The sequence below is a fragment of the Scleropages formosus genome, chromosome 3, assembly GCF_900964775.1.
Source record: "Scleropages formosus chromosome 3, fSclFor1.1, whole genome shotgun sequence".
NCBI classification, from domain to species: Eukaryota; Metazoa; Chordata; class Actinopteri; order Osteoglossiformes; family Osteoglossidae; genus Scleropages; species Scleropages formosus.
This window is the reverse complement of record NC_041808.1, coordinates 9,028,369-9,056,317: the sequence shown is the minus strand read 5'-3', so window position 1 is coordinate 9,056,317 and position 27,949 is coordinate 9,028,369. Positions and strand designations below refer to the sequence as shown.

The window sequence follows — 27,949 nt, the reverse complement described above, 5'->3', positions numbered from 1 at the left end:
GTGCATGTTTTCTTTTAAAGTACTGTAATTATACAGGTCTTGTACTTTGGAAACTTTTATAGCCGGTCTGTTGTGTGCATCACTGAAGTGAGGTGATGCCAATGCAAGGGGTGATTGTGTTTCATTATAATTAGCTGGTGGCATAGTGGTTATATTTACGTTTATTCATTTAGTGGCGTACATTTCAGAAAACAAAAACGTCCATCACACCAATAGAAGAGGAGATCTAGACAGAGACGTGATTGTTGAGTACAGTTTGTCCCATACCAACATATAAACCAGTACACAAGTAGCTACATATAGTTTTTTTTCAGATAGACAACACAGTACACAGGAACACTTTAGTAGGTCAAACACAACACAAACACAACTGCACAGGTTATAGCAGAGCTGCTATCTTGCACTTGAAGGACCTGGGTTTAAATCCCACCTCCTGCTATAGAACCCTTGATAAAGGTACATACCTTGAACTGATACACTAAAAAATTACTGTGCAGCATAAACAAGGAAATCATGGCTGGTGGCTTTGGAAAGAAGCACAAGATCAAAATAAAAAATAGTAGACAGTAGATAAAAAACTGGATACGGTAGATGAATATTAGTGAGTAGTGTAATGAAGAAATCAAACTCATTAGGGGCAAAGACATAAAAATCTATTTATTATTTATGTAATTACAGAACACAGAACGATGTTCACTTTGCAGAGGCATGAGGTATGACTGCGACCAGCAATGAGACCTGAGGAACAGGACATTTGGAGCTCAGGGTTCAATCTGACAGCTTCCACCTGCATAGGATCAGCACACAGTGGGCATAAGGAGGCATTCTGCTGAAACTCTCCATCTTGCAGAAACTGAAGATCAGCCGCTGCTCTCGTAATCGTTCAAACCACGGTAACAAACCAGCGGGCTTCCCTGGTCAGATCCCCAGCTAGGAAAACAACATATCACTTTCCTTGGAAAGGTGCGCTAAATTACAGCAGTACTATAGCTGTGCCTTAATTTATCTAATTATACAAAGTGTATTATTTAATTACACATATTTATATGCTTTTTCACATTTTGTCACGGACGACTTGGGAGATTACTACCAACACTTTACACATTTGTAATACGAGTCAGGGCGCAAACGCTAAACCTGTGCGAGTCAGTGCTCCCAGTGGACAGTGTCAGTGTCGCAGTGTCAGTGTCGTCACAGTAACAGTGTTTATTCCGCACCCTCTGTTGGATGGATTCTCAGAAACAGCAAAGTGCTTGTCTGCCCGCTTCTTCAGCTGCAGAAAGTCCATTTCGGTCCGCTTGGGCTCACTGTCTCCTGGTCTGGTGGTCATCTGCTTTCTCCGGGGAGCTGTCTCCCATTCTCTCAAAAAGGCCACAGCCCCCTCTCTTCAAGTGGCTTAATCCTACTGTCTCTAGGAGGCTGTTGGCCCCTCCCTCTGAGGGCGAAGGGGAGGAAGGTGCAGAGCGACTAGAGAGTGGCAAACTTGCCAGGAGGTTGCCTTCCCTAACTGACTCGGCCCCCGGTCCGTGCCACGAGCAGCAGGCAGGGTAAACCTCCTCTCTCCCCCTCCAGCTGTCACTCCAGAAGTCACCGCGTGGATCCACTGGCATGGAGATGGAGCGGGTGGCTGGCAGGGTATCATAGTGGCTCTCATCTGGAGGGTTCTTGGGGGGGTGTGGAGGAAGGGGGAGGAAGCACGGGTGCTGGAGGTGGGAATTGTGCTCCTCGTCTTCCAGGTCTGTGTCGCTGTCAGTGTCATATCCACTCAGGTAGTGGTCCGACCCCAGCTCCCACTGGTTGTCCTCGGGGCCCGCCAGTGAGATGCCACCTGCCTCGTACCCAGGAACATCGTCTGCACCGGGCAGGTACGAGTGACTCATCCACTCTGATGCTTCCCACTGGTGCGCTGAAGGAAACAGGAAGTCATTAGAGTGGCCGTTAAGAGCAGTAGGGCATCATGGACTTCATCCCTTCGGTTAACCTGAACTGTGCTAAAATGATTACACAACTAATTGATAAGTGGTAAAAATGCATTTGCACAAGGTCTAACCCTCTTTGTCATGACGAAGGACACATTTTCTAACTGTATGATGTGAATTAAGTTAGAATTTCCTGCAGGGAAATGGTGTATTTTCCAAGCAGGATGGTGTGTAAGTGCAGCTGGAATGATGATGACACAACAATGAGCCTCATCACGTATTCATAATGTTCATAGATCCGTTTACATCAGTTCGTTGCTGAAATGCATAAGACAGTCGTTTGGTTAACAAGCTTCTTAAATGAATTAATGTCATTGGATTCATCTCACCGCTGAGATGATATACCTAAAATCCACGAAAGCATCAATCTGGTTGTGTAAACCACTCGTGTTTGATGTTCCTGAGTGTTGCTGATCCAGAACATTAAAAAAAAGCCTTACAAATATTATCATATCTATACCTGGGGTGTTTACATAGCCTAACCCATAAATAAATGGAGGAACATCTTTATCATTAACCTTTTAGTGATTGTGACATAGTGGTCAAAGTCACTATGGAGTTTTGAACAAAACCCAACTGTGTTTGTAAGTGTATGAAAGAAAAATTTATCTTTTGGTTATAACACAACTGGTTATAAATAAATACATATGCAAACTCCCTTGAGTTTTCCAAGCATGGTCTGGAAGCAGGATGGCAAAGGTAACAGATGTAATGCATTCATATTGTTTTCTGAGATGTATGTCACTTTGGAGAAAAACAAATCATGGGTTGATAGTTCTATAGGTGTTTCGCAATTTTCTAGTGATGTATGAGAAAATTTGTTTGGGGTTTTTGGATGGGCTGGGAAAATATTTTTTCCATTTAAAATAACAAGAAATAGGCTTTTGGTATCCGAAATTTCGATATCCATTCTGTTTTCAGGAACGTCACTTTTGTACGTTGAAGGATGCTTGTAGTTAAAAATACGGAAAAGATATATTTTAAGAAGGTCTGCTGCGCTGATGGGTGTCTTGTGTGAGGGAAAACAGGTCCGCTTACAGTTCATGAAGTACCCTTTGACGAACTCGACGCACATCTGGTTCCGACAGTCCGAAGAATACTTCCCTGTAGGAAACACAAAGTGAGAGAAGCTAACAGGCCTGCTGTAAAACACACCTGGGTCACAGAGTACATGAGAAGCGTATGGTGATGTGAACGAGGGACAGCTGAACCGAGTCAGTCACATTTTCAGATGGACTGAAAAAGGGTCAATTGGGAGATCAAATGGATGGACTGGTCTTCTTTGCTGACCCTCTCTTAGCCCAATCATGCTGTATTCACATCTTCAGCTCAGAACTGTGAGTTTGATGGTCTGGGTAACTCCCAGTCATCACCTGAAACTCAGTCGTGTGAGCACCTGAGTGTGACAAAAAGTGGAGGGAAGCGTTGTTTACACGCAGCCTAAACCCAGCACGCTTGCTGAGGCACCTCAATATCACCGCCCATCTCTCCTGTACCGCTTGCTCATGGAGGAGACCACAGAAGAAGGGCAGGCAGGAATACCTCTGCTCTCCTCGACGGCATCTCCTGCGTCCTCACCCAGCTGAATGACGGTCACCATGGATGCTTGACAGACAAGAACGAAACGCAGATGGTCACGTGACCTGCTTCATTAGTATAAGTAGAGTCAGACCAAAGCAGCTGTCACTGAGACGATGCATGTGGACGCCAAGTATGCAGTGCAGGTGTTGTCTGTACGACGGGATGGACCTGCACAGGGTCGAGGCGGAGGCCCACCGAGCAAAGCTCAAGAGGAGCCGATAAGACAATGCTTCTGGTCCAAACCACATGTGGACACCATCCATCACGCAGACAGCTAAAATAAGCATGTCCTCACCAGCAAGCTATTGGTATGGAACTTGAGACAAATGAAACGAGACATGTTCCGCTTAATCCTTATTGCTTAATTGGCGGAGCGTGGTAACTTCGGTAAAACAGTGTGTGATTTGCTTAGATGCGCTCGTGGATGGTGTTTCACATCGGCTGAAGCGAGTACAGGTGGACACGAACTGGAATAGATGAAACACGCATGAGGAAATACACAGAGAAACACACACAGAGAGCAGGATGTTCCGTCCTACCGCTGTCATTGCAGGAGTCCGTTAGGTATGACCTTAGCGACTGGACTTCAGAATTACAGTCGGAGAAGCACGTGACTTCCTCCACAAGGTCCATCAGTTGGACTGCAGGAAGATACAGGGAGCAAGGTGAGAACAAGGTTATGCTCATACGCATCACTGCGTCCCTGTGTCGTCACCCATCTCTCTGTCCTTCCATCATCACAAATTTTCTGTCTTCCCATCATCCCCCATCTCTATGTCCTCACCCATCTCTCTGTCTCTTGGTCCATTCCACTCTTGATAGATGTTTTGCTCCGCATCCGTTGCGCCGCTGAAGCTACTGTGAGCGTCCTCCCAGAAGGACTCAAGGAAGCCTTCCTCAGGCTGGCCTGCAGGGGTTGGGGGCAGGTTTGGGGCCACACTGCAGACTGCCACACCCTGAGAGTCAGGAGGGATGCAGGTTGACTCTGCCTGTTCACCAGCTGCATCGTCCTGCCCGCCAACGGACCCGAGCCAAGGGACGGAATGGGAAGTCGGTCGGACCATGACGCGCGGTGGCCCCTCGGGCTCCAGGTACAGCCCACAAGGGTCAAAGGGTTCACAGGGGCCCCCAGAGCCCACATGTACGGTCTTGGACAGTATCCATTCCGAGTTGTGAAGGGGGATGGGGGCGGGACTCGGGGGGACGGGAGAGGAGGGGTGTGTTGGAGTGTCCTCGTCCTGTGGGCGGGACTTGTGGGAGGAGATCTTCCTGCGGAAGGCAATGAGGAGTGCAAGGAGGAGGAAGGTGACGCAGAGCAGCGCTGCAATGCCAATCAGCTCATCCCGGCCCATATAGGGAAGCGGCTCAGCCTTCGTGTTGGGGTCAGGGGTTGCAGGGGGGCCGCATGACGGCCCCTCAAACTGCGGCGTGCAGTTGCAGTAGAACGCCCCAGGCACGTTGACGCACGCGACTCCGTTCTCACATGCCTCTGACTCGCACTCGTCTATGTCCTCCTCGCACCTAACCAGGAGACACCAGACAACGAGCACCTTCATTCCACCTTCAGCACCTCCTCCATTCACACAAGTGACCTAGTAACTCCCTCTAGGAAACAACAGCTACAGCCCTCCTGGACCTTGAACCCACAGCTTTCAGAACGAGTCTAGTTGCTTAGGGACTACTTGCCCCACCGCCCTTCACACAAAACGGAACGTCTTCTGCATACATAAATGTCACACTGTGCTTTATCACTTTATAATAGACATACTTTATTGAATTAAATTCTGTATTGCAATCTGAAAAAAATCTGGAAATATGTCACAAATGTTTTTTAAAAACGAAACACAAAAAACATACTCCATATACTTCAGACATGTGCTATGTGACACTGTGCTGATGAACTTCTATTATATTCATTCACACTATTATATTCATTCCCGGGGAAAAGGGTGGAAAAGTCGATGCTCACGTGAGGCCTGTGAATCCGCTCTGACAGACACACAAGAAGCTGTCTCCCATTGACTGGCAGGTAGCTCCATTTTGACAGGGGTTCAGGTCACAGGCTGTGACCTTTGCCTCACATCGCTCCCCAGTGAACTGGGGTGAGCAGCTGCATTCAAATTCTGAACAATGCAAATAAAGAAGAAAAATGTCAAGTCTCAGCTTGATTCACGCTAGGGCAGCATATTGCTACAGCGAGTAGCGCTCACTGTGCCTGGGTGGTGGGAGAGGACATGGGTTTGATTCCCCGCTCACTCTGTCAGTCATGGGTTTCCTCCGGTTGCTCTGGTTTCCTCCCACAGTCCAAAGACATGCTGTTCCAGTCCACCCATAGTGTGTGAGCGACAGAGAGCGTGTGTTCCACTGATGTATGGATGACTGACCCATAATAAATAAATGATGCTTTTTTCCAAACTGACTTACACTGTTAGGCCACTTATAATTATTTACCCATTTACACATCTGAGTAACTTTACCAGAGTAATTGTAGGGTAAGTTCCTTGCTCAAGGTTATTACAGGTAGAGGAGGCATTCAAACCTGCAACCTTTGTGCCCAAATGCAGCAGCTTTAACCACTATGCTACCAGTTGCCCTATGGTAGTATTTATTATTAGCATGTATTTTTAAACTGGTTATGCTACACTGGAAATTGCCTATCATAATATTAAAATGCATTTGTAATGTTTAAGGCTTTTTTCTCTTAATTATTTCTGTAATTGTGATTTCTGGGGCTGAAAATCTACAAACAGCAGATTTACATGTATTTATTTAGCAGACACTTTTCTCCAAAGCGACTACCAATGGATACTATGTAGTGTTATGAGCCCACACACCTTATTCACCAAGGTGACTTAACACTGCTAGATACATTACTTCCACTGGGTCGCTCATCCATACATCAGTGGAACACACTCACTCTCTCTCTCTCTCTCTCTGTCACTCACACACTGTGGGTGAACCTGAACAGCACGTCTTCGCACCGTGGGAGGAAACCCACGCAGACACGGGGAGAACATGCAAACTCCACACAGACTGAGCAGGGGATCAAACCCACGTTCTCTCACACCATCCAGGCACAGTGAGACAGAAGCGCTACTCACTGTGCCACCATTCAATAGATTTATAGCTAATAATTTATATTTATATATACTCATTTCCTAGACAACAAAAGCTTGAACTGTAGTATCAATTTCGTTACAGATGATGATGATGAAACCTTTCCGAAAAGCTAAAATCTGGTATTTACATGTCTACCTCCTGCATACTGCTGGTTTACACAGGCAGTACTCACCACCAGAGGGCACACTAGAGCAACGGCCACCATTCTGGCACGGGTCTGTCTGGCAGGGGTCAGGAGACAGCATACAGCCCAGCTTCAGCTCGGTCAAACCCGTGACTTCCGCATAACGACTGCGCTTGTTCTGCAGTGGCATCTCGTTACTGTTCAGAACTAGGGCATCCACACAGCCCTGGAAGCCATCCAGTGCCTGCGGGCCCCTACCTTGCGCTGGGTCTGGAGGCAGTACTTGGGCCCCAAAGAAGATCGTTCCATCAGTTCCAAGTGGCCAAGGGCGGACGGGAAGGCGCCGGCGCCGCCTTTCCACATAACTGTCATCCAGTGTCAGCACGGTGATGTCCCGACTCAGCTCTAAAGACACTGAGTGCCAGCTGCCATCGTTGACAGGCCGTCCAGGGATGCCCATTCCTTCCATATTGTCCTCACAGTCCCACTGGAACCACAGCTCTCCCTGTTTGACCTGTCAGCAGAAGTACATATGCTGTCTGCGTGTGAGAGCCTTTGTGTGTGTGCGTGTGTGCGTGCGCTTGTATGATACTCACCTTCAGTAACGAACACGGCTCCGCCCGTGTATACATAACGATGCCCCGGCTCTGGAGCGTTCGGATCCTGAGGCCCACCTTGAATGTGCTCGCCTTGGGCTTGTCAAACACGCGGTACTTGATGTAGCTGTTCCCCGTGAAGGTCAGAGAAGAATACCCTGAATACACACAGACAGATGGGCTAGCGATGGACAAGCAGAGGATTGGACAGCTCCAACACTGAGCTTGAAGCCAGCAGCTCACTTACCTGCACACTCCCTAAGCTTTGCCGGTGGACACTGGCATGAGTATGGCACTTTACTGCCCTCTCTGTCCACACATTGCATGTCCCCTGGACAGGGCTGAGCTTGGCAGAACTTGGGCAGGGTAGGGCAGCTGCCACCTTGAGGAGCTTAAGGCAGGATGAGGGGGTAAGAGAGAAGTGATGAGTGTCCTATTGCACACAAACCACACACACAATGTCTACAGCCGCTTGTTGCGAGCGGGGTCGCGGCGAGCCGGAGCCTAACCCAGCAACACAGGGCGCAAGGCTGAAGGGACACACCCTGGACGGGACACCAGTCCACCTCAACGCAGCCCAGGCAGGACTTGAAGCCCAGACCAACCACGGAGCAGGCCCCGGCCAAACCTGCCGCATCACCACGCCACCGCACCCCCCGCATACAAACCACAGTGTTTGTATAGTTGCTGGTGAGAGTGGTTATTGGCTCACACACTCACCCTTGCAGGTACAGCTAAAGCGTGGCGATACAAAGCTTGTCTTTGGTGTGCTGTAAGTGACCAGAGCATTGGGTTCCAGCGAGAGTCTGTGCTCGCACCATTGTTCTCCACACTGCAGTTTTGGGCAGCCCTGCTCCAGAATGGCAGAGATACGCAGAGCTCCCTCCAGCTGTTCACGGGACGCTCCAATTTTCCAGGCAAGCTGCTCTGCTGCCATGAAGGCTCCGTCCTCTTCCTCCACAGCCAGGAGGACATCCAGCCTTCCATAGGACCCTGGCACGGGTTGGATGCTGAGAACATGGCAAGGATCCCGTTTTGGAATGCCCACCAGATCGAGCAGCGCACTCCTGAAATCACTGAAGTGCAGCTGCACAAAGTCCTCTGGGGCAACAGCCTCAAAGCGCACAGCAACTGCATCACGTAGTGCCCAGGGTGTAGCACGCTCCACTATCACAGATACATCTACTGTAATACTATAGCGTCCATCACTGACCGTGGCATTCAGCAGATACCTTCCAGGCCGTAGACCTGCTAGGGCCACGATCCGCCCATCCTGCCTATTGATCTTGAAGAGGGACTTCTGCTGGAACTTCTGGCTGAAGGACAGCACATCATCTTCATCACGGTCTGTGGCATGGATTCGACCCACAATGCCCCCTGGGAACTCGTCCCCTGCGATGACAATGTAAATCTCTAGCGGGAAAGCCTCAGGTCTGTAGAGGTTGTCCCCCGTGATGCGAACAAAGATGAAGGTTGTAGATGACAGAGGGGGTTTCCCAGAATCGGTTACCTTAAAGTGAAGAAATTTATAGTGGACATTATTAATGTCAGTAAAATGGTCAGGATTGATCTCAGAGAACAAGATGAGTCCTGCATTCATGCAACGCATTGTAGAATAAAGTGCTATGGAGCAGTGCAACACATCTATTAGTTTTTAAGGAAACTGTTGTGGCTCATGTAAATCTAGAGTTATGCAAATTAGATTAAAACTAAAGCCCTTACATTGTAAGAGAAGGCCTTACCTGCACTTGAATGCTATATTCCCTCACCACATCACGTCCAAAGAATTGGTTTGTCCGCAGCATCCCTCCCTGATCCACGGCAAATGAATCTCCCTCATTCCCGGAGATGATGCGGAACTCAAAAGGTGGGCCATTGAGGGGCGTGTCATTGTCTGTGACAGACAGCTGTAGAATATTGCTACCCAAGGGTCTGCTGAACTGTGCCACAGTAAAAAAAAGCAAAATGAGATGCAACATTGTTTTATCCTCGAAAGGGAGTCTTGCTGATAAATCATTCCCTGCTGTATCTGTTGCCATTCTGTCAACTCATCTTTAACTGTTAAAGGAAGTGAAGGCTGCCTACCTGAATGGAAATGCTGGAGTTGGTTGGAGTGATGAGAGGAGGGTTATCGTTTACATCAGAAACCTCGATGTTCACTGTGGCTATGGAGGACAGGACAGGTGATCCACTGTCCAGAGCTTGGACAGTCAGAGAGTAGCTGAACATCTAGAGGGCAGGACGAAGCATTACGCTGAAGATGTTCCCATATGCATGGCCATTTTGCCTTTCACAAAAATTGTATTGCATATTGCATACTGTACTGGGAAGAAAGGGAAGCAAAGACTGAAAACTGAAGTAGGGAATGAAATCACTCACCCCTTCATATGAATATCTTTCAAAACATTTAGCCTCCCTCTCCAAACCAGTGTTGACATTTCTTCCTCCATGTGCTGCCACCTACCGTCTCTCTGTCCAGCTGCTTGTTGACCCTCATCAATCCGGTGGCTGACTCAACGGAAAAGTGGCTCCTGTCATCACCATTCACAATGAAGTATGTGACCTGTCCATTGAGCTCACCATCCATGTCCTCAGTCTGCAGCTGCATGGGGTCATCAGGAAATACAGTGGTATTTTTCAAGGCTACTTATTGTACATTACATCTGCAAAAGCTTCTAACACAAAACAGTTTTGTTATATGTTTATTCTGAGGACTTACTCTGGTTAGATTGACTGTTTATGTCAAACATACTGCACAGGTCCCAGTTCATTAAACGTTACAGGACAGAAGCCCGCTAAAGGAATGGCCATCTGAACGTAATGGTCATATGAGGAGCAGAACAATGTACCCTGATAACTGACTGGCCGATGCTGGCATCTTCTGCAATGATGACGTTGTAGAGGTCTTTGCTGAACCTGGGCGCATTGTCATTCACATCTGTCACGCTGATGGTCACAGTGGCAACAGCACTCAGGGGAGGAATGCCACCATCCCATGCCTCAACTACCAGGAAGTATTCTTTGCAAACCTCAAAGTCTAGAGCCTCCGAGACTGAGATAGTGCCTGAGTGAAACAATTTTTACAAAGATTTTAGTGTAAAGAGTAGGGTAATCAACTCTAATATTCACCTTTTTCAACCTTTTGTGTTACTCTTGTGTGTTTCTCCACAGGTGAAAACAACAAACAAACCTATGCTCCTACCTGACACGAGAGCAATCTGGAACTTCTCAAGTTCATTGCCAGAGCGGAAAGTGTAGTAGATCTCGGCATTAGCACCAATGTCTGCGCTGGTAGCATAGACACGCAAAACCTCAGTACCCACTGGGACATCTTCAGGCACTGTAGCCACATAGTCCCGGCCCTGGAAGACAGGCGGGTTGTCATTCACATCCAGAACAGTGATGTCAAGGTCTGCCAAGGTTGACAGAGCACCATCTGTAGCCTGGACTGTGACACTGTAGGATGACCGTAGCTCACGGTCTAAGGTCTTCTCTAGGACCACAATGCCCATGACTTCATCAATGGAGAAGACACCATCTGCAGAGTCCACTAGGGAGTATGCTATCTTCCGGTTGATGCCTAAAACGAAGTAATAACACTAAGTGTATGACATAGAATAGGAAACATATTGTTTTGTTTTCAGGCCACATTATACAGATGATCTTGTGTGTGTTAACTAAGGTGTCACAGGGAGCTAGAAAGTGGGAACTGTTAGGCAGAATGAAAACACCCAGAGGCCTCTGGCAGCTGACCTTCGTCTGGGTCATAAGCTTGCATGCGGGTCAGCAGAGCTTTTGGAGTTGCGCTCTCATAGATGCTGGCTGTGTACCGCTTGGCTGAGAAGATGGGTGGGCTATCATTCACATCCAGGATGGTCAGGAGAATCTTGGAGCGGCAGAACAGTCCACCACCATCTGTTGCTTGAGCAATGAGCTTGTAGCTGGGTGTCCTTTCCCGGTCGATAACTGATGCTGTCTTCAAGTCACCTGATGAAAAGATAAAAGTCATTCCCATACAACAAGCCTACTAATAGAAAATATACATGCACTGATACCAAAACACATATATCTTGCCTACTGAGACCTTATCTATACCTTACCTTACAAACTCACAGCCACACAAACACAAAAATTGAAAATTAATATAGCCTCCACCTGTGTTTGCATCCATGTGGAAATCCTCGACCCCAATGCCAAAGAGAGAGTACTGAATTTCGGCACTCGGACCTATATCTGCGTCTGTGGCTCCTACTGTCAGAATCACCCTGTTCAGAGGTATGCCTTCGGGGAATGAGGCTGAATACACAGCCTGGGATAAGGACAAGGGGCAGGTGACCAGGGAACACACAAAGAACAATCAATGTCACGGTCAATCAAAATGTGTTTGGTTTAACAACCTCAGCCGTAGACTTGTCACACAGCTTTAGTATGGTGGAATAGTACTCTGTTGACAAGGCTTAGACAAACAAATAGACTGTGTATTTCAGAGTTTAGAAAGGAAGGTTTTGGTAAATGCATGCTTAAATGTTCACAGATCTGACCTGTTCACACACAGGACTGTTGTCGTTGCTGTCCATGACTGTTACTTCCACCACAGCTTGGGTCACAAAGAGCCCATCAGTTGCTGTAACATTGATGAGATACAAGTCCTGTTCCTCGCGGTCAAGTTGTCGGCCAACATATATCTTCCAGTCACCCTGGACAAGCCCCAGACCAAAGGCACCTCTGGGGTTCCCTCCTATTAATACATAGAATCACAAGGTTAAAGCCTTAGTGCACAACTGCAGGCAGGCAGAAACAGATGAGCAAGAATATTTAAATTTACCTCCATAGAAAAAAGACAGAAGTATTATATCCAAGGTACAATTCCTACCTGTGATGTGGAAAGTCACTCTTCGATTGATGTCTGCACTGTCTTTATCTCGTGTACTTAGTACTGCCACTGCTTCTCCTGGGAGGTCACTTTCTATCACAGCACCCCTGTAGTAACTTTTCTCAAAGCTGGGAGGATTGTCATTGATATCATAAACAGCCACTGTCACTACAGTGGTAGATGATCGAGAAGTAATTTCTCCGAGGTCTGCTGCCACTACTGTGAAAGTGAAGGACGGACATGTTTCATAGTCAAGCTCCTTGAGAGTGGTGATCCAACCTGTTTTGCTGTCAATAGTGAATTCTGCCATGAACTGCTCTATTTCCAGGTTCCCTGGACTGTCTAGGCTATAGGTTACTTGGCCATTGGAACCCCAGTCAGGGTCCAGGGCCCGGACCTGTATCACTCTGGTTCCAATTGGCATGCCCTCCATAACCACAGCTTCATAAGAACCAGTCTCAAAAGATGGCGCATTATCATTCAGGTCAAGTACCTTTACCTCTACTTCCACAATGGATACTGACTCCAACTGAGCTGGCTTGGTTGTAGCTGACACTTTGAATCGAAAAACTTCAATAGCCTCGTGGTCGAGTGGTTTAACAAGCCGGATGACACCTGTCTCACGCTCCACCATGAACACACCTCCACGGTTGCTGTCTACTGTCTCACCACCAATGAGGCTGAAGAATGCAGGCTGGCTAGGGGCCAGATGGACAGATCCCAGTGCAGTTCCTACAGGTGTATCCTCGGGAACAGTGAAGGAATATTGTGGCTGTGTGAATGACGGGATAGGGGCATCAGGCGGTAGGACATGCACATAGACAGACACTAAGGAATGCTTCATTGGGGTACCTCCATCTGCTGCCTTAGCAAAGAAAGAGAGGACTGTGTTTTTCAGGTGGCTGAAGCTGCCTTTTGTGATGATCCAGCCGTTGTCTGGATCGATTTCCAAGATGTCCACGACAGGGACCCGGGCCTCACTGTAGAGTGAGTAGGTCACCTTCCCATTGATACCATCATCCTGATCAGTGGCCTGAATTTGGATTACTGGGAAGCCCCTGTTGACACTGGATTTGACACTGGCCCTGTACTCTGTGGCCTTAAAACGTGGGGAGCTGTCATTTTCATCAACAAGAATGACCCTGACACTGCAGAAGGATGCCCTGCCACCACCATCTAAAGCCATGACTGTCAGGACAATGTCTTTATTTGCTGCATTTTCCCTGTCCAACTTGCCCGTAGTCAGAATTTGACCACTGGTGTCAATACTGAATTGATCTTTGCCCAAGTCATTGACAAAACAGTATGTCAGTTGACCATATATTCCAGAGTCCTCATCTGTTGCTCTCAGTTGGACAACCTTTGATCCAACAGGACTGTTCTCTCGAATCTGAGCCAGGTAGAACCTTTGGCTAAAGACAGGACTGTAATGGTTTGCCTCGAGGATGCGAATGTGCACTTGGGCCATGCTAGTGAAAATGCCATCCGACACGGACACATTTAGGATGTACAGCTGTTGCATCCCTTGCCTGCGCTGGCTGGACAAGCTGATAATCCCTGTCTCCTTATGAATGGCAAAGTTAGCTTTCTCGTTTCCTGACAGGATGCTGTACCTCAATCGTTCTGCATCCAGCTTGTCCATGTCCAATGCCTGGATGCAGGTTACAAAGTGGCCCTTGGGTGCAAGTTCACTGACATGTGCCTCATAGAGCTGCTGGGTGAACATGGGAGGGTTGTCATTCATGTCTTCGATGGTGACTGTGACCAGCACCTCACTACTTAACATGGGAAATCCATTGTCAGTTGCTCTGACAATAAAGTTGCACTGCTGGATGAGCTCATAGTCAAGCAAGCGGCCAGTGAATATGAGTCCACTACTGCTGTCAATATGAAAATAATCAGTACTACTGTATACCTCTGAAAGTATCTGGTAGCGCACATTATTATTTTTCTCAGAATCTATGTCTTTGGCAACTACCTGCAATACTGGGGTCCCAATCATGGAGGCTTCAGAAAGAGATGCTTTGTAAGATGTTTTCTCAAATTCTGGAGGGTTGTCATTCACATCAAGTACGGCTATATCGACATCGACTTCTGCTCGAGCTCCTGAAAGAGTATCTGTTGCCCTAATAGTAAGCCGATAATAGGGGTTGCCTTCATAGTCCAAGGGGTAAAGGACACTAATGACTCCTGTGTCAAAACCGATGCAAAATTGTGCAGAGGGATCTCCATCCACAATGGTGTAAATAACCTTCTCACCTGCTGGACTGGCTGCACTTATGCTGAGAATGGGTGTGCGCACAACAATATCCTCATTCACTGAGATTCCGTAGAACGACTTCTCAAAAACTGGCATGGCCTTGTTGACGACGGTAATGGGAAACTCCACAGCAGTCAGGAGGGGAGGATTTCCCCCGTCTTTGGCAAAAACAACCACTCGAAATTCTAAGTTTGACAAGTCTACCTCCAATTGTTTTTTCAGAGTGAATTCACCAGTGACTCTGTTGACATCGAAGTGTTGATGTTCCTCCTTTAAGAAATAAGACACCTGCCCATTGACCCCCTTATCCTGATCTATGGCACTAACCCAAAATATCGGAGACCCCGGCTCTGCCTCCACTTGCACCGCTGCATAGTATGGAAGTCCAACAAACACTGGGGGGTTGTCATTAACGTCATCCACCTGGACTATCACTGTTGTCCTTGCAACTCGCAGTCGATCCTGCTCCCGGCTTGCCTCTACAACCAGTTCATAAATCTCCTGCTCCTCTCGGTCGAACTGGACACCTGTTGTTTGGATAACTCCAGATGTAGACTTGATCTGAAATCTTTTTCCAGAATTCAGGAGGCTGTACCTAATAGGTTCGTTGAGTCTATTCCCCACTGCATTGACTACAGCCACCGTGGTCACGCTGCCACTGTTTTCTTCCACAGAGCAGGAGTACTGCTGCTGCAAAAATATCAGGCCACCATCCATTGCCTCTCTGACCATAACTGTGACCAGAGTCATGCTCCTGAACTTTCCGTCAGAGGCTTCCACATTGAAACGGTAGCGGTCCTTGGAAAAATTGCTGTTTTTAACAGTCAGGATACCATTCTCTGGATCTAAAGCAAAATGCTGCAAACTGCGGTCGGTCAGAGTGTAGGTCAGTCCCATTGGGTCACTCATGTCTGGATCATTGGCAGAAACCTGCAGGACTTCGGCTCCAATGCAAGTAGGAAGAAGCAAAACTGTCTCGTAGGAATCAAGCAAAAATTTAGGAGGGGAATCATTGATGTTTAGCACCTGGACAGTAACTTCGACAAAGCTGTCAGCAGTTAGCTGCGGTTGGCCACTGTCTCTCACCTGAACGGTGAAAAAAAATTTAGAGCATGTGTCATAATCCAGATTTCCAGTTGTTCTTAAAGATCCTGTGCCCGAATCAACAGTAAAAAACGTCCGTGCTATGTCATCCACAATCTGATAAACAAGAAGAGCGTTCTGATTTTTATCTGCATCTGTGGCTCTGAGAACCAACGGGGCTCCATCCTCCACATTAAGGATGACACTGTTAATTGGTGCAGCCTCACTGATACTGCCCACATATTGTAGTTGCTGGAAGACTGGAGCGTTATCATTCTCGTCCACTACTTGAATGTTGACTGTAATGTTGGAGACCATGCCGGCCATGTTGTAAGCCTGCATAGTCAACACATACGATATGACACTTTCGTAGTCCAGAGGTCTGCGGGTGGTGATGACCCCTGTGAACTGATTTATTCTGAAGTTTCCCTGTTCGTCCCCTTGCTTTATGTCATATGTTATCGCAGACCTGCTGACAGCACTGATAACCATGACGAAAGTGCCAGCAGCCATGTTCTCCTTAACCTCAGCGTGGTACTCCTTCTGTAGAAACTTGGGGCTGGAGCTCTCTGACAGCGTCACAGAAATACGCACTGTGGCCACTGCCCCCATAGGGGGTGACCCACAGTCTGTGGCTCGGACAGTGATGATGTACTGGCCAACTGAGGTCAGGTCCAGTTCCCTGGTAACAGAAATAACACCTGTGATCGGATCCATGCTGAAAGTATTCCCAATATTTCCTAAAAAAGAGGAGAAGAAAAGTCTCTCAGCTGACATAACACATTCAGGATTAATGCTGAATAAAAAAAACTGTTGATGGAGGAATCAGTGGTATTTATGAAGTATATCTAAGCCTGAAGTTCTTTTGCAGAAACACAGTTAAGACCTTGATATTAAAATTAATTTAACTCTGAAGTATATCAAGCCTGTTAAGCCAAATGAGTTCTGAGGAGCTGACCTGCTTCTATTGAGTAGAGAAGCTCGCCATTCTTCTCTTTGTCCCTGTCAAGTGCAGTGACCTTCAGGACCACTGTTCCCACAGCAGCAGACTCAAAGACAGTCCCCTCATATATTGTGCGTGTGAAGTAGGGTGCATGGTCATTGGCATCCTCCACAGCTACCAGGATCCGAGCTAAATCTCTACGGTAAGGGAACTCCTGGTCTTTCACCTGTTTAAAGAAATAGGGCTCCCATTACATCTAGTGAAAGATCTTAGTGGGGGCCAAAGAGTTCTGTGCTGAATGAGCAGCTTATTTCTCCACCTAAAATCTACTTTATCCACACCATTTCTCTTCCTTCCTCCTCTTCTTCTGTCTCTATCATTCTTACCATAATAGTGAGGATGTGCTGACTTCGGGACTCATAGTCCAGTCGGTCAGCTGTGTACAGAGCACCTGTCCCTGGAACGATGCGGAAGAGGCGCATGCTGGCTGGATCCACGCTGCTGTGGATGGAGTAACTCAGCTTGCTCCGCCCATCTGGGTCTGACGCTTGAGCCCGGAACACCTCCGTGTCAGCTGGGGTATCCTCCGAAACTGCAATGAAGTATGTGGGCTGGGAGAAGGTGGGCGTGTTGTCGTTGGCATCGAGAACTGTGATGTATACCTGCGGTAATAAGAGGGGAGTCAGACAGGTAACTGAACTCTTTGACTGTGAGGGTAGAACTGTGAGGGAGTAGTGAGCTAACGCCTCACACTGTAACACATTAGAACTGTATGAAATGCTGAGAGTGAATAACCTGTGCAGAGGCAATGGTGGTGCCATCCGTAACCGTCACAGTCATTGCATATAGAGACTGGAGCTCTGCATCCAGTGGCACTGCAACAACAATGGCCCCCACTCCTCTCTCAATGTCAAACTGGCTGCTGTATCCCTCACCTAGAGCCCGGTGCAACAGTGGGAAAGAAGGAAACCTCTTCTTCACCATCTCCAGCAGCAAAATCAATTGTAAGTTTCACTGAAAGCTTTTCAGAACTCCATGCATCCAGGTTCTACCCGATAGAACTCTACATTTCACATAATACACATTACCGAAAAACACTTATAATATCTTACAAAATTTCTGCTGGGTCTCTGTGAAATAATTCAGATTCCTATGTGACCAGGTGACCTAGGGCTGAGGATGAGTATAATGTGACCATAGATACAGTACCTGTGGAGCAGTTGGTGCTACAGGCTGTTTGCAGGATGTAAAATGTCTCCCAAGCCTGTTTGTCTCCTTTGTCAGACAGAGAGACATGTAAATACACAGCAAAGACATATGAAATGAACAGTAGGTGATGCAGAAGAAGCAGATAGCTGCCAGTGGTTTAAAACAAGATCAAACCTGTGAGGTGATAGATTTTGTTTGTATTTCAGCAGCACATGGAAAACCATGACAAATGTTTATCAAACATCTGTCAGACAGCACCCAGATGCAGACTAAGATGAGAATGGAAACAGCCTCGCCTCAGCCTTACCAGTAATGTCAAACCATAAGGGTGTGGCACTCTGCTGCATGGACACTATTCCCACTACTGCAGAAACCTGTACGCTCTCTAGGATGGTGAAGTTGTAGTATGGCTCACTGAACAGCAGGGGCAGTGGGGAGGGCATGGGCTTGCGGATCCACTCAATTAACAACTGAGCTGTGGATGACATTGCAGGATTCCCACCATCCGTGGCTTTGATCTGGAAGGAAGCTCAAGGTGAGGTCAAAGGTCAGATTAAAATTTATGTGCCACTGATATCACAATAGAGAATTTAGCGATCCACTGGTACACACAGTCAAGAGGTCGAAGCTCCCAGCTGTGACCGTCCTCCTGGTCAACACCACGGCAGTCAGTGGGTCAATGAAGAACCTGCCACCCTCGTTCCCATCCACAATGCTGTAAGAGAGGTTGGCATTGGGGCCAATGTCCCGGTCGCAAGCAAACACCCTGTAGACAGGGTCACCCCGCTTGCTGCGGCCTCGCTCAGGCAGCTTTATCTGGTACATCTTTTCTGGGAAATAGGGCTCGTTGTCGTTCTCATCTAGGACATGGACCATCACCCACACCGTGGATTGCCTGGGAGACTGACCTCCATCTGATACAGTGACCTGCTCGTATGTACACACAAAAATCAGGAATGTAGATGAAGAGATGCATGCGAACTACATGTATGAAGACACAGATACTGATGTCCAAGTATTTCATTTCCCATTTTCTTTTTCACTGAATTTTACCAGAAGACAAAGACAAACCTGGTTTCGGAAACAAAGAGCAAGTGTTGTTTACCTCTAAAAAGTGTTCATCTTGTTGCTCTCTGTCCAGTTTCCTCGAAGTTGTTGTTATGAGACCTGAGAGACAAAAAGATGTAGGCCTACAAAGAATCTTAAGGAGCCATTCTAAAGTGCTCAGTTTTGAGGGTGTGAAGGAGCCATTCAATAGAACTATGTTAGTGTACAAGGCCTTTGGAAGGGTTGTTTGCAAGGGCTCAGCATCACAGACCTCAAAGAAACTTTAAGAAATCATAAATTATGTTAAAAAAATTGATCACTGCATCAGAGAAACACATCTGAACTCTGCACTCTTATTTCTACAATTAACAATGCAGTTAAAAACATCCTTCTTACTCAACAAAGCCTATTACTGGTATAATATTGCTTCACTGATACTAAATATTATGTAGCAAACACTGTAGCAGCCTAAGCTCATAATTCAGTGTAGTAAAAAGTACAAGAAATAGGTTTTCATGTGTACCCTGAATACATTGCTATATTTTCTAGGGTTTGTATTAAACTAGGGTACAATTCTATACTTGCAAGGGCCCGTATTCATGTGTCACATGAGAAGTCCACCAGAGGACTAGCGCACCCAAGGCAAAGGTACTTAACTTGTATTGCTCTGCTATAACTCTGTTGGATCAATGGAATCCCTAATGTATTTCGCTTTTGCTGAAAGCCTCAATCGAATGGAATACCCAGGCTGGCAACCATCACAAAGGGCTAAAGTAACAGTTCAAGGTGAAACCATGCACAGAGAGAAAGGGAAACTATGTGAGACCCAATGAGTAAATGAACAAGCAGGGGCATACCTAGAAATTCTGGGGCCCCTAAAAAATATTCCTGCCCCCTGTTGGGTCTAAATTTTGCTTGAGTTGCTACTATACAATTAAATAATTTGCTTATGAGCCTGTTCTACAGGCATGGTCCCTGAGAATCTTCACCAACACTCACTGCTCTACAGATAGTCTTGTGAACATATAACATGAACACTCAAGTGTGAAGACTCTCACCTGTCTTGGTGTTGATGGTGAAGAAGTTCTGTGGGTTTCCACTGGAGATCCGGTAGCTAAGTTGGTCAGTGGTCACAGTGGCATCAAGGTCACGGGCATGCACCTGGAGAACATGCACGTCCTTGGGAGAGTTCTCCATCACAGTGGGGTGGTAGATAGGCTCAGAGGTCAGAGGAGCATTGTCATTCACATCCTCCACTTGTATATAGACCTCCACTATGGAATAAAGGGGCACCACACCCCTGTCAGTGGCATACACCGTCAACCAATAGGAGTCCTCCATCTCATGGTCCAGGGTATCCATGGTGTAGATGATCCCTGCAGAGAGACCCATGTGAGCATTTGAGTTCTGATCTCTATTTTAGTCCTTTGTAATGTATACCTGTGTGATCCTTGGAATTGTTCAGACAGAAGAAACACACAGTTCACTCCTCCCTCTTAATACTCCAATCTACATCTATGATCATAGACATGCTTTAGGGAATTCATATAGACGATCGTGACATCACAGTATCCAGCAAAACTATGAACCACTGTGCTAAAGGAATGTAAGACCTCGAGGTGCTGGCTCAAGGCCTGAGGCAACCAGCAGGGTAACCTATGTCAGGCCAATCACCTGGTCAACCTGGATAGATTTCAGTTCCCAGATTAGCAAACTGACTCATCACAGAAGGATGATGTAGGAATAAAACGGTCAACACAATCAATGTGCCAAACTGTATTTGTTACTAAAATACTGATGTTTGAATAGAGTCTAGTGTCATTGCCAGAATGATCAGGACATATTTACCTTAATCGTAAAACAAGGTCCATTAGTAGTTAGTATTGATTCACTAGAGTCCATAGTTAATATCTAAATTTGACAGTCGTGTTGCTGTTACATTTCTCTCCTTCAAAGTTCAACAGCACACTACAGAACATTCAAAACACAAAGAAATTCACAGTCAAGTCAGTTAACTTATAGCGTAAGCGAGTTTTAGCCACAGGGCACATGAGACCAGGAGACTGGAGAATACTGAAAAGTAAGTCAAGTTACCCTGTTTATCCAGATTTCACAGCCGTTTTCCAATATCCTATTAGCTTATATTATCATTCTTACACCTTTTTCCAAAGTGATTTACAGTGACACCCATTTTTACAGAAGGGTACTCTCAGTGTTACACTTTATGTTAAGTATCTTGATGAATGGTACTACATGAAGAGGATTTCAACCAGGAACATTTACATTGCAAAGAAATAGCTCTAAACACTAGTGTACCTGTTGCCTTCACTGTTATATAACAATTTTGGTGCAAAATGGAGGAACTGGGAATTCCTCCTGGCTGACTCTATAAGCAAAGTTATGATGAATAACATCTGCTCATTTATTCTTATCACCCAAAGTCAGGGAGAACATCTGTGCATAGCATGCAAACAGCTTGTAAAACATTTTCCAGGAACCAAACAAAATCCAAAGTAGCTGGGTGCTGTAACACAGACCCCAAACCACCACATCAGAACTTCTGATTAACAGTTAACAAACTTTCCTTTGACTTTCTGATAACAAATGCACTGAAAGCGCTTGACCGGAGCAGGGTCATGACAAGCTGAAGCCTAACCTGGCAACATAAGGAACACAGCTGGAGGAGGAGGGGACACACCCAGGATGGGATGTCAGTTCATTGCAAGGCACCTCAAGCGGGACTCAAACCCCAGACCTACCGAAGAGCAGGACCCAGCCAAACCCACTGCACCACTGCACCACCACACCCCCTTGCTTTCTGAAAAGATGAACTGAAATGTTCAGTATACTTGCATACTGACAGAGGAGGTTTTTGGGAGCTGGGACGTGGTGGTTGTAAAAAGTTTGTAGGATGTGAGTTTGTGAACAATTTTGATTTAGTCTCTTGAGATTTTGAGCTTGTAAAGAGCTTTTCTGAGTGTCAATTTCTATTTTTCAGCTTTTTAGCTGCATTATAGATCTCTTTAAAGCGAAAAGAGTATTTTTTGAAAAAATCTATAGAGACCCCTCTAAATCCTCTTATCCCCTATAAATGCCACCCCATGCCTCTTCACTGCTTGGACCAGACCAGTCCTAATGAGACTGCTATGTAGCATGGGACTGATGGTGTGTAATAGACAAATGTCACATCAGGGAACATGTGCCTCTTGTTGTTGGTTAACAAGGACGGAGCAAAACCAGGATCTGCTTTTCAAAATAGACCAGCACATGATTTTGATCACTTTTCACCTGAATCCCATGGTCTGGACAACTGTTATCGTAGCACTGGTGTGCCAGACACATGTTCGGGGGCAACAGGTGGTATAGTGGTTCCACTGTTACTCTTACTTTTTACTATAAAGACCTGGCTTGAATCCCGCCTCCTGCTGGAATAAATTTGAGTAAGGTACCTATCTTGAACTGATAGAGCTGACTTGATATATCAAGCTGTAAAACAGCTGAATAGGACAGCTGGTAATGCAGCAGTTTAAGCTGCTGCTGTTGGACCCAAAGGTTGCAGGTTTAAGCTTCACCTCCAGCTGTAGTACACTGGAGCAAAGTATGTACCCTAAGTTGCTCCAGTAAAAAAAAAAAAAATAAAAAAAAAAATAAAAGTAGCCAGGTGACCAAATGGGTTATAGTAGGTAGCTTAACATTATAAGTTGCTTTAGAGAAAAGTGTCAGCTAAATGAATAAATGTACATATGTAAATCACTGTAAATATAATGACATTTATTACAAAATTTCAGCAGCCACTTTTTTCTATTACACATGTAGCAGGATTTCATTATGAAACAAAAGTGTTTAAGGGCCAGTTTAGAGTTTAGTGACCAGGACAACGCAGATTTGACAATACACTTCTTTTCAGAGGGTTAGGATACCATTGCTGACCCTGTGTAAAGCTCACTTGCCCTCACCCTGCCACACGGGAGCACAAGGTCACATGTCCACCTCTCACTTTCATTGGTCCTGTCCTTCTGGGTGCAAGCACAGAGGTCAGGGACTTTGCGAAAACCAACCAACACCACCCCTCCCGTGACTGGCAGATAGATGAGCAGTGAGGCAGGAGCAAGGGACTCAATTCTGCATTGGAAATCCATGACCAGCCCGAGGCCTCGGGCAGCAGCTGGAGCCAAACTCTTGGTAATTAACAGAGTCACCACACGCTGCATGCGGACTCACTCAATCTGGGCACTCCTTTTCCTATACAGTACAAACTTGTTTATTTATTGGCAGATTAGCCCAATTTCATAAGGCCAATTTAACCATCAACGCCTTTGTCCATGCCCTATAACTGCTTTAAAGCGCATACATTCTTGTGTTAGATGCACCAGTGATTTACTCCAGTATGTTACTGTGCACCAGTTTTCTACATGAGCCATTGATCAACATGATCATTCCCTACACCACAGCAAAGCACCAACTCCTCCACCTCTGACTGCTTGGTGGGGTCCAAAATCAAAAGCCAACTGGTTCTTGTCACAAATGGAGGTGGAACAAACTCCTTGGGTCTCTCAGCGTTGCTGAATTGCTTTCAAAACCATTTCTCTCGTGAGCTCCTGTCAACTCTATAAATAAGTCCAGTGCCATCTGTTATAATTTTTCTAGTATTTGCAATTTGAATGTTACTTCTATAGTCAGCTGCTTGAGTGATATGAACCAGAAACAAGGTGGTATCAGACAAATAAGCTGTGCTTTGTTAGTTCTGCATCTGTGTCTAAAGCTCTTTCCCCACTAAGAAATGTACTGTTTACTATAGAGCCATATTTCATTTTGGAGAAAAGCATCTGTCAATTGAGTAAAAGTAATTTTATACTAGTTCTCTTCTTACCCATCAGTAATTTATAAAAGTAAATTGCTTTACAGCGGTGCCTACTACAAACCAGTCTTCGGCAGTTGTGTTGAGAGCTCACTATTTAGCTGTTCAATCCTCCATAAAGCCAACTCCCCACAGGCTTACTGCCACCAGTGAGCCCATCACAATCTGATCTCCCTCTCTCAGCCCTCTGTAACCAGCAGCCCGAGGCTGTTAACAGTGAGCCTCGTCCCACTCCACAAAACTCCAGACTAGTCAGCTGGAACATGGTGATCGCACAGTCATCAATTAGCTGCTCCTTAACACAGCAGCTCAGGACTTCTGTTACATGCAGGCAGTGAAGAGCCTGCATTTTTTTCTTCTGATCCACATTTATATAATGCAGTTTTCACACGGAAAGCTAAACCTTAACACTGATAAATAAAAGTCAAATTAAAAAAAATAGTGTAAATAATATAAATAAGTCACCAGTTGTTGAAATCCCCATAGACCTTAATTTAAATATTTTTTAGGGGAGTAGCAGGTGACATAGGGGTTAGGGCTCTTGCCTTCCAAACTGAAGATCCTGGCTTTCCTATGAGGATTTCAGGAATCAAATTCTCTTAATTGCAATTACATTTCTTTCCTCTTGTTGTGTCAATGCATTTTTGTGATGTTCCTAGACTTGAAGAAACACAACAGTCATGAGATTTTTGTCATCTAGTTAGGACGTACCTGTTTCCTCATCGATGGAGAACCTGCCCAGTCCACTCCCTCCTTTAATTGAGTAGCGCACAGTTCCATCCCTTCCCTTGTCGTCATCTCTGGCAACTATTCGAAGCACGCTGGTGCCAACACGAGAGTTCTCTTTCACTGAGCCTCTCAGGGAGAAGTCAGCAAAGTAGGGTGCATACAAGTTCTCATTAACATCCACTACCTCCACCTCTATAAAAGAGATGGAGCGGAGAGAGGTTGGTTGGCCATGATCATTTGCCAGCACGGTTAGGTTGTAGAATTGCCGTATCTCATAGTCCAGCTCACCAGCCACCTGAACTGTCCCACTGTCCCTGTGAACCTCAAATTTTCCATCATAATCATCAGCTAAGGAATACCTTATTTGCCCTCCGGCTCCCAAATCAGGGTCTTGAGCTTCCAGCCATGCGATAACTGTGCCCATTGGCAGGTCCTCTGGCACACGGGCATTGTAGCTTTTGGGAATGAAGGAAGGGGGGCAGTCATTGACATCTTCTAGAATTATGTTGACTGTGGTCACTGAGAACCTTTGGTTACCGATCTCAGCCCTGTCTCGAGCCTCAACTTTAAGTGTGAAGGTTGGAATGGACTCCCTGTCAAGCTGCCTGGCAACATTAATCATCCCTGTAGTTTGGTTGATTATAAATTCTATAGCACTAGTTAACAATGTGTAATAAACTTGCCCATTTTGGCCTAGGTCTTTATCAGTGGCTTTGACTTGAATAACTTCAGTGCCAATGGCTGCATTCTCACTGATTGCAGTTCTGTAGCCATCCTGAACAAACTGTGGTGCATTATCATTAGCATCCTCCACATTTACAGCCAACAGCCGCCAGGTGAACCTCTGTGGTAAACCCATGTCATAGATAGTTAGGTTAAGGACATACCTGTCCGTTTTTTCACGGTCCATTGGCAAAAGTACTGTTATCAACCCACTCTCCATGTCAATTCTAAAGCAGCTGTCCTTGTTACCATCGGAAATAGCAAACAAAATCTTCCCATTGAATCCAGTGTCTCCATCAAAGGCCCGAACTCTATAGACACTTGTGCCAATGGCGAGGTCCTCTCTCACTCGTATTTCAGAGGGTAGGGACTCAAATTGTGGGGTCAGTCGGTTTACCGAGAACAGATCAGTGAACCCCTCTTCAACCCTGGATCTGCTATCTGCCCTGGTCTTCTTCAGCAGCTTTTCCACGAGTTTCTGAGCAACTCTGGTCTCCTTGCAGTTCAGACTCTTAGATGACATCCGGCCACGCACAACTGAGATATTCACAGATGTGGGTTCAGAGAGACTTTCACCATCACTGGCAACAACTTCCAAGATGAAAACACCATTTCGTGGATTGGTGGTAACCAGAGACCTCCTCAAAGACAAGACACCTGAGTTGGGGTTCAGGTTGAAGAAATCTTGGTCATTTCCTGAAAATATTTTATAAGTAATTGACTCTGGCTCATCTATGTCTATAGCAGACATGGTAATGATTGGTTGACCAACAGGAAAATCACGAGAAATGACCCCTCTACAGTCTGTCCTCTCAAACAGAGGCTTGTTATCATTGATGTTCTGCAAATGGACTGTAACGTTGACTTCACTCTCACGACGATATGGCGAGCCCCAATCCGATGCCCTAACAATGAATGTGTAGATCTCTGGCAAAGACTCATAGTCCAGTTCTTCTGAGACCTTGAGCTCCCCAGTGGACTGATCCATTGTGAATGGCAGTGGCTGCAGGCTAGAGATGCTATAAGTGATACAAGCATTCTCACCTTTGTCGTCATCCACTGCTGACACCATAAGGACAACTGTCCCAGTCTGAGAGCTCTCGTTAACTGTCCCTCTGTAGGAGGGCTGAGTGAACACTGGGGTATTGTCATTAGCATCTTGTATGATAACTCGTACCTTGGTCCTCAATGTGGTCTTCACTTCTATCACTTCCAGCTGAAAGACTTCCTGGTTCACTGTGGTCAGAAAACACCCTGTGGTTATCACACCAGTTAAGGTGTTTATTTTGAAATATGTGGAATCTGGGTTGGGACTCAGCATGTATCTAGCACCACTTGGTTCAGGGGAAATTTTTAAGGTTTCCACGAAGGAACCAGGTGGTGAAATCTCATTAAGTGTGACTTCATATAGCTCTTTCTCAAACTTCAACTGGATGGGTTGGGGCCTCTGAAATGACAACTGAACTTCATATAATTCTGAAAACTTAGGCGGGGAACCTCTGTCTTTGGCTTGGAGGGTAAGGTTCCAACCATAAGGGTACTGATCCCAGTCTACTAGCTCTGACATTATTATCTTGTACTCATTACCTACTGCTAATCGATCTAGGGAAAGTAGCTCCAAAGGATCACCAGCAATGATGGAAACCCATTCAATCTCCCCATTCAACCCATCATCCAAGTCATCTACAGTGATCTCTGCGAGCACAGGGTCTTTCTCCTGCCACGAGGGAGCTCGTGTCACTACTGTCAGGGTGGGAGCATACTCGTTAATTCGCTCTATGCGGACAAAGAGCTTTGCCATGCTGCCTATGCCATCTTCACCGTACAGCTTCATGCCCCGATCAACAGCCAGCACCTCAAGCTCATGTGTCACCTGATGGCCAGTGCTGACTTGTGCACTAAGAAAGACTACCCCACTGGTAGGGTGAATGGCAAAAAATTCGGTCTTCTCCTTGAAGAAGTAGTAGAGCTCCCCATTGGAGCCAGCGTCTGCGTCTGTTGCTGTGACCTGTGTAACACTTGTCCCCAACGACGCACTATCAAGTAGCGTGACAGAGTAGGTGGTGGGCGCAAACAAGGGCCGGAGATCATTTGTGTCCAAAACCCGCACACTGACCACAGTTGAAGCCTGAAGCCCATCTGCTGATGTAGCAATCACAGTCAAAACAAAGGTGTCTTTGACTTCCCGGTTCAGAATTTCTGAACTCCCACCCCTGATGCGAATGCGTAGGAAACAGAAATCCCCCACTGTGTAATCTTCAGTCTCAAAAAGCCCTTCGTCATCCCCAGCGGAAATCCTATAAGCAATCTCCCAAAAGCGGACCGTAAGAGTGATCCCCATGCGAACCTCACTGCTCAAGTACGTCCGGGCAGCAGAATTCTCGTAAATAGTGGCGTTGTAGAGAGAATGCGTGAAACGGAAGCTTAGGCCAAGTGCGGGCTCTTGAGAGACTTGACAGTGACTGTAAGGGAGCAAGAGCAAGGGGAAGGACAAGGATAGGCACAGCAGGCAGGTCCTCAGGCCAGCCCAGCTCTCCCTTTCCACAGTCATGGCTTCACCATTGGCTGGTCCTGGAGTTAAAGGAATGGGAAAAAGAGTCAAATGTTCTGTTAAATAAAGGTTAATAATAATGAACAACTACAAACACTGGAAGTGACAGCAGATGACACTGTGAGCTGAAGTGTTCTGATAGATCAATCTGATGTCTGGGGGCAAAAATGACCCACATGGTGCACATGCAGAAGGGGGGATGGTTACTCTTCGGAGCAGTAACGGGTACTAAACGATAATATTTCGTGTTGAAATTCCTGTAAAAATGTATAA

General features: G+C 46.2%; 1 protein-coding gene across 1 annotated transcript; it reads right to left on the bottom strand.

Moving 5' to 3' along the window:
• Positions 1–642: 642 nt before the first annotated feature.
• On the bottom strand, positions 643–27,676 carry fat3b (FAT atypical cadherin 3b). Its single transcript, XM_029250143.1, has 28 exons — positions 24,385–27,676; positions 19,874–20,191; positions 18,874–18,935; positions 18,381–18,695; positions 18,076–18,286; positions 17,769–17,834; positions 17,355–17,494; positions 16,946–17,221; positions 16,575–16,785; positions 12,274–16,356; positions 11,942–12,138; positions 11,556–11,709; positions 11,154–11,387; positions 10,603–10,980; positions 10,250–10,464; positions 9,865–10,002; positions 9,486–9,629; positions 9,143–9,340; positions 8,121–8,910; positions 7,648–7,782; positions 7,401–7,558; positions 6,853–7,318; positions 5,530–5,683; positions 4,345–5,081; positions 4,100–4,201; positions 3,522–3,584; positions 3,018–3,083; positions 643–1,906 (listed from the first exon to the last, which is right to left on the bottom strand). Exons 1-28 carry the CDS (start codon positions 27,674–27,676, stop codon positions 1,305–1,307), a joined length of 13,905 nt encoding a protein of 4,634 aa, XP_029105976.1. The 3' UTR covers positions 643–1,304.
• Positions 27,677–27,949: the final 273 nt, after the last annotated feature.